At 44.6% G+C, this 16,401-nt stretch overlaps 1 protein-coding gene across 4 annotated transcripts; it reads left to right on the top strand.

Moving 5' to 3' along the window:
* Window positions 1–5,510: 5,510 nt before the first annotated feature.
* Window positions 5,511–13,956, top strand: ZBTB18 (zinc finger and BTB domain containing 18). 4 transcript variants are annotated; one of them, XM_080914710.1, is made up of 3 exons: window positions 5,720–5,795; window positions 7,176–7,283; window positions 10,282–13,956. In XM_080914710.1, exon 3 carries the CDS (start codon window positions 10,296–10,298, stop codon window positions 11,862–11,864), a length of 1,569 nt encoding a protein of 522 aa, XP_080770836.1. In that variant the 5' UTR covers window positions 5,720–5,795; window positions 7,176–7,283; window positions 10,282–10,295; the 3' UTR covers window positions 11,865–13,956. The 4 variants fall into 4 exon arrangements, with proteins under 4 accessions (XP_080770837.1, XP_080770836.1, XP_080770838.1 ...); XM_080914712.1 differs by lacking the exons at window positions 5,720–5,795; window positions 7,176–7,283 and adding an exon at window positions 7,778–8,011 and having other exon boundaries at window positions 10,282–10,969; window positions 11,082–11,219; XM_080914711.1 differs by lacking the exon at window positions 7,176–7,283 and having other exon boundaries at window positions 5,511–5,793.
* Window positions 13,957–16,401: the final 2,445 nt, after the last annotated feature.

Here is a 16,401-nt window from a genome sequence, read left to right as displayed (position 1 = left end):
AGTCCAAGAAGGCTGGAAATAAAGCAGACCTTCCCTGTTTGGAAAGCAGATGAGCAGATGCTGTTTCTGTCTTTTGATTAGTACCTGAAGTAGATCAAGGATGTGGTCTAAGCCCCACCCCATCCCCAAATCCCCCAAGCTGCTTTCTCTCTAAAATGAAGAAAATACCTCATTGGCTTCTTTTATGTTCATTTGCACCCTGTATTTCAACACAACCCAATGGAAATGGCCAATTTCAATCATGAACACTAGCATTTACATCTATAGAACTTTTTTCTTCAAAGCAAAACAAATCACTTTTATTTATTATGTACTTTATGGGATTCTAGAGAAATGTCATACTCTTAGAAGACTTACAATAAAGAGTGTGAGAATGAGTGGAGGGAGGGAACAAGGGAGGGAGGAATAATAATGTCATAATCTCTCTTGCTAGAACTCACTCATTCGGAAAAGCCATGTATGTAAAATTATTGAATAAACACCCACAGGAGAAATGAAGGCATTTTTTATGATCTAAATGAATGTGCCTTCCAACACAACTGACAGATTTCAGCATTTGGTTTCAGGGGGCTATGTGTTATCTTCAAGGATGGTAGTGTTACCTGTCCCCGGTTATTAGGTTGACATTTCAATAACTGCTGTTTGAACTCCCATTATGAGATGGTAGCCAGGCTTTTTGTCTACCCGGCTTGGGGCGGAGTTGGGGCTGTGATGGGTGGTACTGTGCTTGTCTCGTATACACAAGGCCTTGAGTTCCATTACAAGCATAACTGGCGACGGGTGGGGGGGACGGCCTAGTATTATGTATGAAGCAAATGATGGATACACAGAAAGCAAGCACAGGAGTGACAATAAAAGCAGCACTGTGTGTTCTTAGACTTCCATATGCCTTATGGCATAATGCATTTTATAAGAGAGAAAAGAAACTGAGAAATGGGGCTATGGGTTGAAAAGCTCCTGAATACGTGTGCTTTCCTCCCTCCTCAAGTCTTGGAAGTAAACAGCCCTGGTTCCAATCCTGAACTACTGGCCTCCTTTAGCCACGGCACTATCAAAGCACCAGTTTACAGTAGGCAGCCGAGAGAACTTGCTACACAGGAAAAACCGTTCTGGGAAGCATTGCTTGCTTCTCTTACCCCCAGCTGTTTTGAATTACTGGTGTAGCTCACTCTGTTCCCAGCACAGGGGTGACCCCACTGCCCCCGCACCGTGTAAGGGCCCTTCCTCAAAAGTTTCTAACACCGGTTCTGGCTTTGGGGCTGACAATCTAATTTAATTACCTCCAATGCTGGGCAATCGTAGTTCAGAGATTTAATGTATAGGTTCCTATACCACACAATCTATAGCCTGGGAAATGACTTGATAGATAATGTGCTCGGCAAAACCATAAATGTGTCCAAATTTATTTAAGTTTTTAAAAAAAAATTGTTGGCAGAATATGGTAGTGTAGCCTTTAATACCAGCTGTTGGGAGGCAGAGGTAGGTGTTTTCCGTGAGTTCATGACCAGCCTAGTAAGGGCTACATAGTGAGACCCTGCCTTTAAAAAGAACTATTACTTTGTTTGTGTGTACATGCAAGGTGAGTGTGTTTAGTGTGAAACTTAGAGGACAGCTTTCAGAAGTGTGTTCCCACTTCCCACATTGTTGAGGGAAAATCTTGCTATTGCTGCCAGACAGCTTACTCCAGACTAGCCAACCTTCAGGAGGTCTAGAGTTATAGGTGTCCCCCATCCTATGCACGGATGGGGATCAACAGATCAGGCTTTTTAAAAAGGTGGGTTCTCAAGACAATACTTTTACCTGTTGAGTGATTCCAGTGGCCCCCAAATGTATGTATATTCTCTCTCTCTCTCCCTCCCTCTCTCTCTCTCTCTGTCTCTGTCTCTCTCTCTCTCTGTCTCTCTCTCTCTCTCTCTCTCTCTCTCTCACACACACACACACACACACACACACACACACACACACACAGAGAGAGACAGACAGGCCTTTAGGGAATACACTCCTTGTTTACCATTGTGGTGTGAGTTCCAGTCGTTTACTTTTTAAATGACGGTTGCAGCTATGTTCCTGTGCCTATTCCTTCCTTCAGACCATTTCAACTTGCTCTTTTCTTGGAGCCATGGAGGGGGCTGTGGGATGCTGGGAAGCTGAGGCAGGAGGATTACAGATTTCAAGCAGTCTATTGTGCTGTCTCAAATAGAAACAGAGAGTGAGTAGGATCCCATCCACAAAGTGTATGGAAGGTAGTGCGTTTAGTAGAAGCTTGAACAATTTTCTTTAGTGTGCTTTTTCTCTGCAGATCTATAGATTAAAACTCAGAACCAAACATGGTAGCAGGTAGGTTACTTGATTCTATAACTTTTAATGCAGCCTAGGCAATATAGGAAGCTCTTAGCTAAAAGTAATTAATCAGATTAAATTCTAGTCACACTTTGATACTTATAATTGTTATAAACCGCACAGCTTAAGTTATCTAATTGTTTTATTGTTTGCTTCTAATTCTACTTTTTTAGTAAGAGTTTCAACTATTCATGAAATTGGTAGGTTTGTAAACCCAATATTTAAAATTTACTTTCATCATGATTTTGTTACCTGTAATAAAATCAGCAATGGTTTTTCTGACTTGTGGTTCACCGGTCACCTGTTTTATGGAGCTGTTCATCAAATCAACATTTAGTCTCTTAAAATTGTTTTTGACTCATATGTTATGGAAATGGAAAACTTGTTCTCTAGCAAGAAATCCCCTGTATCATTTTACTTTTAAACTTCAGGACTCCCAGAAGAGTTTGTGTGGATCCAAACTGTGCAGCAACAGCACTCCTTCAGAGAGAAAGCAATGGAGTATTTTCTCCATTAAGTTAGTGTTGGTATTTTTCTTCAAATTTGTTTTCACGGTGTGAGGTGGGCATTGAGGGTAGTTATTAGCTTTAAAGCAACAATGAACTCTGTCAAGTCTCTTGGTTTCATGGTTAATTTGTTTAAACTATTGTATAGGAGTGGGCAGACCTCTGCCCAGAACCATACCTAAGGGGAGTTATTTGGAGTCTTTTTATCTCCCATGGTTCCAATGGCTGGAGAATACAAACAGTAACCCTTCTGTATACAGCACCTCTGATACCAGTCATACTTTATTGTTTGTTTCTGTGTGTTGATTTTCCAACCAGAACTAAAGGTACAGTTTAAATGAAGTTGGGAATGGAGAAGGGTAGAGAGAACAAACAATTGCACCAGAGACTTTGGATATGACTGTCATAGTACCAAGAGGTGACAGACTGGCTTCCTTAAATATTCATTTAATTTGTATTTCCTGGACATACTTTTCTGTTCTCAAAATGGATACTAGTTATGGCTCACAAGAAAAACAGACTCAAAATAAAGTAAGCCATATTTATGACTTTCGACCTGCCAATGTCTTCTGTCTGTCTCTGGGACTGTTAGCTCCACTTGCAGGTACACTGTGTAAAACCATTGTCAGAGCTGTGGTTTCATTCTGGATACCATAAAACTGAGTCTAAGTTTTGGTAGACAATCTGAATGTCTCAGTTTTCTTACAAATTTAAGATCTGATATTCTGACATTAGCAGCTACTTGACACCTACTTATCACAAGGTTTGTTAATTCCCTATTGTTAGCTTTTAATTGGCGAAACATGGCTTTATGAATACAAACATCTTTTTCCTTTTTTTTTCTCTTGAATTCTCCATGAAACATAGATTCCTTTTATTTATTTATTTATTTTTGTTTCATTCATCTAGAATACTGGTAGCTGGGTGTGGTAAAGACTCACAAAGGCAAGCAGATCTCCATGAGTTCAAGGCCAGTTTAGTCTACATTGGGAGTTCCAGATTAGCCAGGACTATTTATGCAGAGATCCTGTCTCAAAAAACTAAACCAAACAACACAAAACAAAACCACGTGTAAACTCACCTAGCGTGTAACAGATTGAAAATGGGTCTTTCTTCTGGGAAGCATGGGGTAAGAAATTTGGGTTGAATCTAGAGACTGCCCTGAGCGCCCCCCCCACCGTCCCGTTCCCCCCCCCCCCCGTTCCCCCCATCCATCATGATTTAAGAGAGTTAAGGAAACATAGAAACCATTACTGTTTCCAACAGAATATCAAAAGTTTTAGGAATTTGAGATGTGTGTGTGTGTGTGTGTGTGTGTGTGTGTGTGTGTTCATTAGCAATTCAATATGTCTGATTTGCCCACACAATTACTTTCAGCGTCTTTACCCGTTTGACCTGGAAGAAAGAGAAAGCAGATTTTGCTCAGCTGCAAGGTTTCCTGGTGAGTTGGTTAGCAACAAGGCTTCGCCAGTCAGGGTTCACAAAGCAAAGAGTAAACACATTTCGTTTAGACAATTACTAGTGTGTTGACTTCCTCGTTATGCAGTTTTGTTTTATTGTCTTGAATCATTTTCTCCCCCCCCCCCCCGCGCGCCTTGTTACTCAACTTTTTACTTGTGCGTTATTCTTGCCTTCCATTATCTTGAGAGCAGAAATTTTCTACGTTTCTTCCTTGCTGGTTAGCCACAAAGAACAGGTAAGGAGGAAGTTTATTTGAAGGGAGAGAGGTGCCCCACAAAATAAAGTCTGTCTATTCCTTACAAAGCCGTGCCTCCTTACCAACCAATTAAGGAACAGGCTAAAGGGTTTACAAGTAGCAATCTCAATGGAAAGGTCTACGATCGGTCTCGGGGCAATGTCTTTGCTTGTCACAGTACAGACAGGACCCGGGGATCCTGAAGAGAAACGCAGCTGCAACTTGGAACTGAGGACGCCGGGAAAAGGCGCCTCTCACAGCAGCTAGGAGCTCGCAACTCCGGTGCACCTGGCGACCGATACGGCAGGCCGGAGGCGGCGCGTCCCCGAGGACGCGGCCCGGGCGGGCATGCACTTCAGGAGGGCCAGACTCAGCGGCCCCAGGCTGGTCCCGGCCAGCTGCGGCCCCGCGCGCTCGGCCTCCCCGGGACACCTGCCCCGAGTAAAAGTATACTTATGGCCGTCGTGGTGCACGCGGACTCGCTAGGTCCGCACCCCCAGAGCTCGCTCGCCTCCAGCCTGAAAGCAGGCCCCTCCCCGCGCAGCTGTCGCCGCCGCCTGCGGGCTCCTTTCACTTTCTCACGGCCAAGTCACCCAGAAGGCAGCCGCTGCCGCGGCCGCCGTGGTCCGCGAGCTCCGCCCTTCCCCGAAAAGACCACGCCCACCCAACAGTCGCCGCCTGCGATTGGCGCGCGCAGGCGGCAGCTCCTGACCGCTACTCCTATTGGTCAAGCTGCCCCGTCAGTCCCGTGGCTTCTCCGCCCTCCCGAAACACTGCTCTCCTACTGGGCGCTACCGAGGCCAGGGGCGGGCCAGGGACCGGGGCCCGCCGCTTTCGCTCAATCGCTGAGCGGCCGGCGAGGGGCGGCCCGGCCGGGCGGGGCCACATCTGGGCCGCGCCGCCGCGTGCGTGCGTGTGCGTCGTCCGCCCCCCGCCCGCGCCCCGCCCGCCCCGCCCCCCGGCCCGGCGCCGCGCTCGCCCGCCCGCCCGCCCGCTCCCGCCTGTGCGTCTGGCAGGCTGCGGCCGCCGCTGGGCTGCTGCCATGGGGAGCCGTTGAAAGAGTGGGGCCCTGTGGCTCGGCCGCGCGCCTCAGGCTGCCAGCGCGGGCGGGGGGCGGCGGGGGCGCGCGGGGCCCGGGCCGGGGCCGGCGGGCGGGCGGGGGCCGGCGGAGGACGCCCACAAGTCCAGCGGCGGCGGCGGCAGAGGAGGAGGAGGAGGACGCGGCGGGGACGCGGCGACTCGGGCCGCTCCGTGTGAGTCCCCGCGCCCGCCCTGCCCCGCTGCCGACCGTGGGCTCCCGCCGGGCGGAGTTAGTTAGTGCGGCGGAGGGCGGGCGGTGCGGGCTCGCCTCGCCTCGCCTGGCCGCGCTCCCCGGCCGGTGCAGCTGCGGCGCGGGGCGGACTCGGTGCAGCTGCGGCGGCGCCTCCCGGTGCGGAGGGCGGGCGGGGGAGGGGGGCCGGGCCGCCGCAGCTGCAGCGCCCGGGACGGCCGCGGCTCCGGGGCCGGTGCAGCTGCAGGGCCGGGGGAGGGGGAGGGCGCGGCGCCCGGGTTGCGGTTGCCGGGAGGCCCCGGGGGCTGGCGCGCGGCGGCGGGGGAGCGGTCGCCGCGCCGCTTCTTGCGACTTTTCTTTTGTTGTTGCCGCGACCCGGGTCTGTTCTCGGCCGTTGTGGAAGGTGCTTTCCTGCTGCACCGGCTCTCTGCCCTGCACCTCCTTCCCCGTGCTTTCACCCTTCCTCTTTCCCTGAGTGCTTTATGCACTGCAAACTACGCGAAGATTTGCATCTCTTCTCCCACCCCTGAACCTCACACACACCCGGGGCACCCTGCCCCCTCTTCTGAAAAACAAACCCCCAAACCTCCCAGAACCTCCGCGGGTCCGCGGAAGCGGTGAACCGGTTGATCCGTGGAGTGGATGTCTTCGGGCCATTGCGGTGCTTGGGACTCATTAAACTGTCACTCACCCCCACCACCACCCCACTGGGTAAACGGGGTGATTAATGTCGGATATAGTGGAACAGGGCGAGGGCATCCGTGGAAAAGAGGGTGTGTGTGTGTGTGTGTCAGGGAAGTAATGTATCTGCACAGAGTGCCTCCCGAACGAGTTCAGAATTATGTCATTCACCGCGAAGTTACAGAAAGTTAGGTTTGTGACTCGTGAGCGAGAGCAGGACACAGTTGGGTTTTGTTCTCTAGCTCCCTGCCTGTTTTCTAAGTCGAGCCTAAGTGGTTGTCGCCCGCATTGGGACATTTGTGCCTCAGGCCCCAACTTCTTTTTTTCTACTCCCCAGCCTCCCAAGAGTCAGTGGAGATGTGTCTCATAGTCATAGTTGTCGCAGCACTTTGCAGTGCACCCAGCGACCCAGCGACCCAGCCCCGGTTACATTAACATTTCATCAGCCATTAAAAAAGATCCACAAACTGTAGCCAAAAAAGTTCCCAAAGTCTACACCCGGCTTCCCATCCCTCCTGGTGCTCACAACCCCTTTCCCCATAGTGATAGGAGTCCAAGGGCAAGACAAAAGTGACGACTTCTGAGCAGGAAGACAAATGGGTGGTCAAACAGCTACTCTAAGTTACTGTAGCAGGTTTTGTCAATTTATTAATTTGCCTCATTGAGCTGAAATACTTTCCAGGATTTCAGAAGTGCAGTTTGAGTTTGTTGATGCTGAGAATGGAAATTTACACTAACGGTGGCAGTGTGAGCTGTTTTCCTGGGAAGTAGCTGCAGATAAGTTGCTTAGGTAAGAGTGAAACAATAAGGTCAAGCACGCTGAAGTAATAGTTCTTAGTAAGTCTGCCAGCATTTCGGAGATGTCTGCCATTGTCTCCGAAGGAGAAGGGAAAACATGCTGTAATAATGTTGAAATGGGACTAGGGATGTCAAATGGGTTGGTTTAAAAATATCCCTAAGCTGCCTTTGAAACTAGACGTTGGAGTTGAATAAAAGTGAATGTGGGTTTCCTGAATAGCACCGAGCTTGAGTGTGCTGTCATATGTAAGCCAGTCCACCAACTTGAGGCAGAAGTGTTGCGATTCCATAAATACAGTAGGACTCCATATGCTGAGTTTTTCCAATTTCTTCTGTTAGAAAGTTTGGGGGGGAAAAAGGAAGACTTTGAAGTATTTTGTTTATACTAACAGAAGAGAAAAGTTCTCCTAAGAAAAAGCTGGTGGCAGGAGTGTAGAGGAGTAGCATATGGCATTAAAGGAGCACAGCTGGAGGTAGCATTTCCATCTGAACATGATGTCAGAGCAGCTGACAGCCTGCCATCCCTCAGCCTTTTATTCTAACACACAGACAGGGAGTTAGTGTGTGCGGATCTGTGGTGGAGAAGGTATCTCATTCCTCTCCAACATCATCTCCACTTCGCATCTGTCTCTCTTAGTCTGCTTTTTTCCACCGATGTAACAGACCTGCAGCCAGCAAGACTCCGAGGGAAGGACTTAATCAAGTTTATGTGTCCTAAAGGTAGGAGTAGCAGGAGATTAGGTTGAGCATCTTTGTGTTTGGGTGTTTTATTTAATTTTTTTAAAATCACATTACTTTTCTAATCCACTTTATGAATAATATGTGAAATTGAGCATGAAGTGATGGTTTTACTGGAATTGAAAGTCTTGGGCTTGCTTGGCTTACAATTTTATTTCTTCTATTTGAGCAAGTAAATAACTTTAATACACAGAAATATTTCAAGTTTTCAGATGGTAAGAAAGGCTTTGGAATATGGCTTTTGGAGATCACTGTGGATTAAGATGTCTTTTGTTCACTGTTGTTTAGATTCCTTTTGCTTGAGGGGGGCAGAAATAGTAAACTGTCTGGAATCCAGCTTTCAAACTTACAGAGATTATTCTGGTTAAGAAGCTAGGTTGTGTAATTAATTCCACTGTGAAACTTTATTCTTCAAACCATTCGGCAAGCATTACTGAAAGCAGCATACAGCTGTAGTGCTTTTGAAACCGGAGGGGTTTTGTTGTTGGGTTTTTTTTTTTTTTTTTTTTTTTTTTGTTTTGTTTTGTTTTGTTTTTTAAGAAGGAAGGAAGAAAGAAAGAGAACTTTTGTTCCTAGGAGAATAGTTTGACCAGTTTCCTCATTTCTCTTTCAAATCTATATTTAAAAGATCTTTTATTTCAACATAACAATAATTATTTGCAGGAGTTTTTGTGTTAGCGACTAATTTAGAACTTGTAGATGTGAGCTGCCTGAATTGGCCAGACAGCTGTAATCGCACCCCTCTATTCTTAATCTCTTTATCTGGGCAGCAGCTGCCATATGGCCACAGTCAGCTGGATCAGATGTTTATAAGCTTCCTTCTTCGTCCCTCTCTGTCCTCTCAGCCTCCTAATTTGATCATGGCTACCTTGTGAGCTGCCCTCCAATCTTTATTTTTAGCCCTCTCAAGGATTAGGATTGATGTTAGCTGTGGGGCACTTAAAGTGATTGTATTGTAAATCTTGGTGTATTCTGTTGGTGTCTTTCAGAAGGTATGGGGGTTAGGATGAAAGTCTGACTGTGTTTCAGCACAGTGTAGAGGAGAGGAGTCGTTTCTGGATATTAACTTCATATCCATCCAGATGCACTTGCTGAAAGAGATGATGGGGAGCCCTGCTCTTGGTCCCAAGATGGGCAAGTGTGCTCCACTGATCTTAAAGGAGTTTTAGCTATTACAGTTGAATTTTGACCGGTTCTTGCCTTCCTTTCTTTCACCCTCCCTTGCCAGAAAACATGGCAAAGATGCACAATTGGAAGAATAGAAGGTACTGGGAAAACAAAAATATACCAAGTTATTATTATTGAAACAGTATTTTCTGTTGGATACCTAAGGCAGAGCCAGAAAAATTTTTTTTTTTAAATTTTTCTAGGCAGGCTCATAAAATTACTAAATATTTAACTTACAAGTTTTTGCACCTGGTTTATAATGGCAAAAGTTTGATTAATTTTAATATGAAGTTTCTTTTGCCCTATAGCAGATCAAAGTTTAGATGAAAATTTTCATAGTTAACAGCCTCTCTGGTTGCTAATGTTGTTGAAGTAGAGGATCTACAAAGAAACAGACCCCTCCCCATTCATTTTTAAAATGTTTGGATTTGTTCATAGTAAAGATGATCTTTCCCATCTGTCGGTACAGTTCTGTCTGATCTGTGTGTGCAGTACCTGCAAATCTTACAGCACCAACATCTGTTCTTATACACAGGGCTTTTGTTGTTGTAACACTCTGACTTTAAAAGTAAGTTGTTTGCTGATTTCTGGACTAATTATGCAGTTTCATTTTTTTCCTTCAGTTCAGCCAAATGTGTGTGTGTGTGTGTTCAGTCTGCTTTCTAAGTAGTCCGGTATCAAAGGTGATACAAAGAATGGCTGGACATGTTTTCTTGACTCTTCCAGAATTTGTGTGGGACTTTGCCTGATATTATGAGTTCTTTCCTTTTGAAGGTAAAGCTGTCTTGCAGGTTTGTGGGATGTCATTTGGTGAGTCGTTGGTTAAATTTCTAGAAGAGGTCTGAATTCTTGTTCTCAGTAATAGGCTAAAGGAAGGTTTAAACATGACCAGGAGTTCTGAAGGGTGAGCCAGTCCTTGGCGAGTGCATTTAGGTCGAACGTGTGACTTGGGAGTCCTTGGGGTGTGAGCCTGATTTAAAATTCAGAGACATGTAACTCTCCACCACTAAGGCGGATATTTTTTAAGTGAGTACGAGAGTCTAAATTCCTGACCAGGCTCTAACGAGAAACTCCTCTTTCCCCAGGTTATGAAGACAGTATGGAGTTTCCAGACCACAGCAGACATTTGCTGCAGTGTCTGAGCGAGCAGAGGCACCAGGGCTTTCTTTGTGACTGCACTGTTCTGGTGGGAGATGCCCAGTTCCGGGCACACCGAGCTGTGCTGGCTTCATGCAGCATGTATTTCCACCTCTTTTACAAGGACCAGCTGGACAAAAGAGACATTGTTCATCTGAACAGCGACATTGTGACAGCCCCCGCTTTTGCTCTCCTGCTTGAATTCATGTACGAAGGGAAACTCCAGTTCAAAGACTTGCCCATTGAGGACGTGCTAGCAGCTGCCAGTTATCTCCACATGTATGACATTGTCAAAGTCTGCAAAAAGAAGCTGAAAGAGAAAGCTACCACAGAGGCAGACAGCACCAAAAAAGAAGAAGATGCTTCAAGTTGTTCGGATAAAGTCGAGAGCCTCTCAGACGGCAGCAGCCACATGGCAGGTGACCTGCCTAGTGATGAAGATGAAGGCGAAGATGACAAATTGAACATTCTACCCAGCAAAAGGGACTTGGCAGCTGAGCCTGGGAACATGTGGATGCGATTGCCCTCAGACTCAGCAGGCATCCCCCAGGCTGGCGGAGAGGCCGAGCCACACGCCACAGCAGCTGGAAAAACAGTAGCCAGCCCCTGCAGCTCAACAGAGTCTTTGTCCCAGAGGTCTGTCACCTCCGTGAGGGATTCGGCAGATGTTGACTGTGTGCTGGACCTGTCTGTCAAGTCCAGCCTTTCAGGAGTTGAAAATCTGAACAGCTCTTATTTCTCTTCACAGGACGTGCTGAGAAGCAACCTGGTGCAGGTGAAGGTGGAGAAAGAGGCGTCCTGTGATGAGAGTGATGTTGGCACTAATGACTATGACATGGAACATAGCACTGTGAAAGAGAGTGTGAGCACTAACAACAGGGTACAGTATGAGCCGGCCCACCTGGCTCCTCTGAGGGAGGACTCGGTCTTAAGGGAGCTGGATCGGGAGGACAAAGCCAGCGATGATGAGATGATGACCCCAGAGAGCGAGCGGGTCCAGGTGGAAGGGGGCATGGAGAACAGTCTGCTTCCCTATGTCTCCAATATCCTGAGCCCCGCAGGCCAGATCTTCATGTGCCCCCTGTGCAACAAAGTCTTCCCCAGCCCCCACATCCTGCAGATCCACCTGAGCACGCACTTCCGCGAGCAGGATGGCATCCGCAGCAAGCCTGCCGCCGATGTCAATGTGCCCACGTGCTCCCTGTGTGGGAAGACTTTCTCCTGCATGTACACCCTCAAGCGCCACGAGAGGACTCACTCGGGGGAGAAGCCCTACACGTGCACCCAGTGCGGCAAGAGTTTCCAGTACTCGCACAACCTGAGCCGCCACGCCGTGGTACACACCCGCGAGAAGCCCCATGCCTGCAAGTGGTGCGAGCGTAGGTTCACGCAGTCCGGAGACCTGTACAGACACATCCGCAAGTTCCACTGTGAGTTGGTGAACTCCTTGTCGGTCAAAAGTGAAGCACTGAGTTTGCCCACTGTCAGAGACTGGACCTTAGAAGATAGCTCTCAAGAACTTTGGAAATAATTTTATATATATATATATAAATTATATATATATATATATACATATATACATATATATACATAGATCTCTATATAGTTGTGGTACGGTCTAAAAGCAGTCTTGTTTCCTGGAACTGAAAAGTTGGGATCTTAACTTGTTTTTGCACTTTAGAATAATAGCATGAGAATCTCACTAATTTAGCATTCTGATAAAAGAAACTAGAGCAAGTCACAAGTAGAGAGCTGTCTTTCTTTTGAGGGTTAGGCCAAGTTAGCCAATAAAACCTTCTCAACAAATGGTTCTGTCACAAAACGCTTTCACATGGCTTACTTTTGTACACACTGCATTGTCTTGAGCGCTTTCCTTGTGCTCCACGCTGTTCTGTTTTGTTTTGTTTTCAGAGTAGAAATCCCCTCCAGTTTATTAGCCTCTTTATATGTCTCGAATTGCATGAATATTTTCTGGCTGTTGGAAACCTGAATGCTTTTAGACCCAAATGGAAATTTTCTGAAATGCTGGATTATCTATTTTTAAACAAGCAGTTGACTTAAAACTTTCTGTGGCAACTTCTGGTTTTCTGATGGTCCCCAGTGAGAGAAATCTGACAGTACACTGGGTCACTGGGACTGTCTCTGTGAAGGTTTGCTTGAGATGAAAAAGGATATTGCAGCTTCAGCAGTGTTGAACTGTGTGTTTAAAATGTGAATTACTGTTCTTGTATACTGTAATTGATTACACGGGCTGGGGGGGGTGTCAAAGAACTTGACAGGTTGTGTTGATGCTCTTAGTTGAGTCTTGAAAAGTAAATATTAATGCTACAGAAATGCATGAGTTTCAATATATTTTTTGTCTTTGTTTGCATTGTATAACTTTAACGAGTGAGTTTAAAATTATTTAATTTCCTTAGAAAAATAGCACCATTTGGGAAAAAAACTGGTGTTACGAAGAACATAAATGCACTGTTTTTATTTTTATTTTTATTTTATATAATTTAAATTGACTTTTCCCACGTCTTTAAGTTTGAAACTGTTAAGCTGAATAAAAACTTAAGCTGCAAATTGATACTTCGCTACATTACAAGGAACATATAAATGTTTACAAACGGCTTAAAGAATTGCATGTGCAGTGTGCATTCATACCACACTTGTAATTGCACAGAACCCATGCCAGCTCAGAGTTTAGGTGTACACTTGTACCCAGCCGAGTGTTTTTAGAATAACTACTGCACAGATTGACAGTAGGTCATAGGTCATTCTCTCTCTCTCTCTCTCCCTCCTTTTTGCTTCCCTTTTCTTTTTCGCCCCTATTTCCTTTCCTTCCCTCTGCCCCCTAACTCATGAAAAGATTCTATGGACTGAAAACGCCCCAGGCTGAAAGGACTGAGCCGCCTTGATTGACGTGGGGAAGGGGGTTAGTAGACTGTGTATCGGCAGCAGAGGCTGCAGCCCGACGTGTGGTTCTGATAGCCAGCGTACAGGGCAGAAGCATTTTGCACACTGTTTGTTTTCCTGTCTTGCACTTACAAATAAGGTCTATGGGAGTAGCATGGAAAACGGTTGTTGTTTTTCCCTTTTTCTTTTTTAATTGCTTTTGTTTAAAATTTGATCGCCTTAACTACTGTAAACATAGCCTATTTTTGTGCTTAAGATACTGAATGGAAAACTCCATTGTGTGTTGCTGGACTGTTTTGGAAATATTTGGTCAAATGTATGTTAATTTGGCTGTAATGGCATTTAAAGCAAACAAACAAACAAACAAAAAGCTGTGAAAATGGCCTTGGAGCATTATCTTTAGTTACTTGAAGAGTTTCTAGGTTTTTTTTTTTTTAATACAGTTTATGTTAAAATAATCTTTATTAATTTAGAGAAGACAATCAATGTCTGTGAAAGAACGGGCTTTTGGATTTTTTTTTTTTTTTTTTTTTTTTTTTTGTGGTCATTGTGAGTGATTGCTTTTCCTTTTTCTTAGTTTCACATTCTTCCTTTGTTCTAAATCTTAGACTGACATCTAGCTTTGACAATCATAGTATGTTTTATTTCCTGAGGGGGAATAACTTATAATGCTGTTTAGTTTTGTACTATTGGTGTGTTGGTGAATTTTTAAACTGTGTGCTAACTGCAATAAATTATATGAACTGAGACTTCCCTGTGTGCCTTTTGTGGATTTTGAAGTTGGTATAGGGCATGGTATCTTCACTTTAATATTAAGTTTCATTCGGCTTATAAACTATTAGACTGCCTTAGGGTTACCCAGATGGAAATGTGTAGATTCTCACCGTTTAGGAAGACACTGAAAAATAGGGCCCATCTCTCTAGTGTAGATCAAGACTGTTGAGATAATTCCCTAGAAATTGTGAATGGAAAGAACTTGATGTGGCAATGATAGATTTTCATAGTAAGTCACATACCTACTAACCCATACACAAAGCAAGTCCCTGTCCATGCGTGATTTTATCCTAAGTTGATTGGTCAAATCCATTCTCCCATGTCCTGGCTTTAAGTGGAAAATTGGAGGAGACCGGATGTCTTAATTTGGAAGACTGCTTGGCTAATGAGTGGAAGTCTAGGCAATTGAATTAGCAGGCATTCAGTTGTTGAAGATGAGCTGTGCATGACCGTTTCTCTTACCAGCACTCGGAAGAACTTAGTGTTTGAGTTCTAATTTTAAAACACCATTAGAACTATCCCTCCCCTTTGTCACGACCCCTGCCTCAATTTCTTGCCTGTCTGGTTGGGTTTGTGTCTGCTAAGGGTTGGTTGACTCTTGGAATCCACAGAACACATGTATATAGAAGGACTTTGGCACACTGGCCCTAGATTGCAGTGGGTCCCAAGTCCTGAGGTTGTATAAATATTAAAATCTTAAACTATCCATAACTCCTAATCCTAAAGATAAATATGGAAATAATTTTCCATTACTACTGTCAAAGATAATCACACCAAAAAAAAAAAAAAAAAAAAAAAAACAAAAAACAAAACAAAACAAAAAAAAAAAAACAAACCTCAGTAAGGTTAACTTTTTGTGGGGGAAATCTATAGTATGGAACACCATTTATTTAGAAGGTCTTTGATGGCTTTGGCTGGAACCCCACAAAGATTTTAATCGTAAAGTACAATAAAAATTTTCATTTTGGAGTGATACCTGGTTTTTAACAGAGGAAATAATATAAAATTGGCTCTAAAACTGAACATTTCACATGAAGGGGCAACTTTTATTTGGCCTCTCCCTGAGCATCTAGCAAGTGAGATTCTTCTCATTTTCCTGAGTTAAAGCTTTCGGAAGAAGCTGAGGGCTTATGTATCATTCAGTCCAACGACTCTTTATTTTAAGTGAGCACTGCCTTTGCAGGCTTTGCAGGATAGACTCAACAGCATCCTGACTATGATTTAGAAATAACTTTTTACACTACTGCACAACAGACAGAGAATATTATTACACAAAGGGTCACATTTGGCATGTGACATGCAAGAATCTATTGTTCCTCCACTGAACTGAGGAAGTTGTCATGCAATCCAGTTGGAAACCTGTGAAAATCAGGCCCTCCTTTGACATCTGGCTGATTCCTAAATACATGCTAAAAATATGGTTTCACTTACTTTTGAAACATCTGTTTCTTTCAGATAATCAATTATGCCCTGGATTGCTGTGGGCCCAGCACTGTGTGCTAGGTGTACCCTGGGGAATAGCCCATGAGTAGAAAATACTAAGGAAGCCGGTTGGGGATTTCCTTCCTAGTTAATTATGCTATCAGATTAATAGGTGATGAACCAAGTAGAGTTTACCCTTAACAGATTCACTTGAGCCTCCAAAAACAGGGTTTTGGAAGGTTAGAAAAAGGTGAACGCTGCTTAAAATTATATCTTTACTTACATTAAGTATTAAACAAAAATGCTTGTTTCCCCAAAGTAAATTTCTATTTGAACTACTGTAAGAGAAAAGGCTGTATTTTCTTTAACCTTGGATTTCCTACTTTTACAGATCAAATACACATAAAATGCATTTAAAAAAAACTTTGAGAAACCCCATCTTTAAAAATCAGATACAACTTTCTTTAATCTCTTAAGATCTCAAAATTTCCTGCACTGTTTGCCTGTATGTTTTCATTTCTGTAATGTTTAAAATCTTTGAGTTCTAGCCTCAAAATCTCACATACCTCTGTGTAGAAAAATTCTAATTGTAGATACCGACCTAAATTTTGATAATATTTCTTTATGGCATGTTTGGAAATGCTGAAAAGGTATAGTGGGTGAGGTAAGTGTGGATTTCAAAGTACAGGATAGAAAAGCTGTGTCACTTTGATTAAAATGCTGAGGATAATGTCAGTGGTTTTAGTTTATTAGGCTGACAGGATCTTGTCCCTCATGTCAGAATATTCTATTTATTCACTTTTTAAATTTTTGCCTGTTGCCTACGGAATCCTGGCAAAACATTCCTCATTCCTTGGTCACCTATTGGACTTCAAGTCAACCTGGCTCCAGCAGACCCCTCTCCACGCTCTTCAGCTTCACTCCCGTCTCAGAGAATAACAGAGGGGTCAGCTCCATCTTGGGGTGCCGTT

Source organism: Micromys minutus (genome assembly GCF_963924665.1).
Source record: "Micromys minutus genome assembly, chromosome: 1".
In the NCBI taxonomy this organism is placed as follows: domain Eukaryota; kingdom Metazoa; phylum Chordata; class Mammalia; order Rodentia; family Muridae; genus Micromys; species Micromys minutus.
This window is presented reverse-complemented; position numbering and strand designations above follow the sequence as displayed.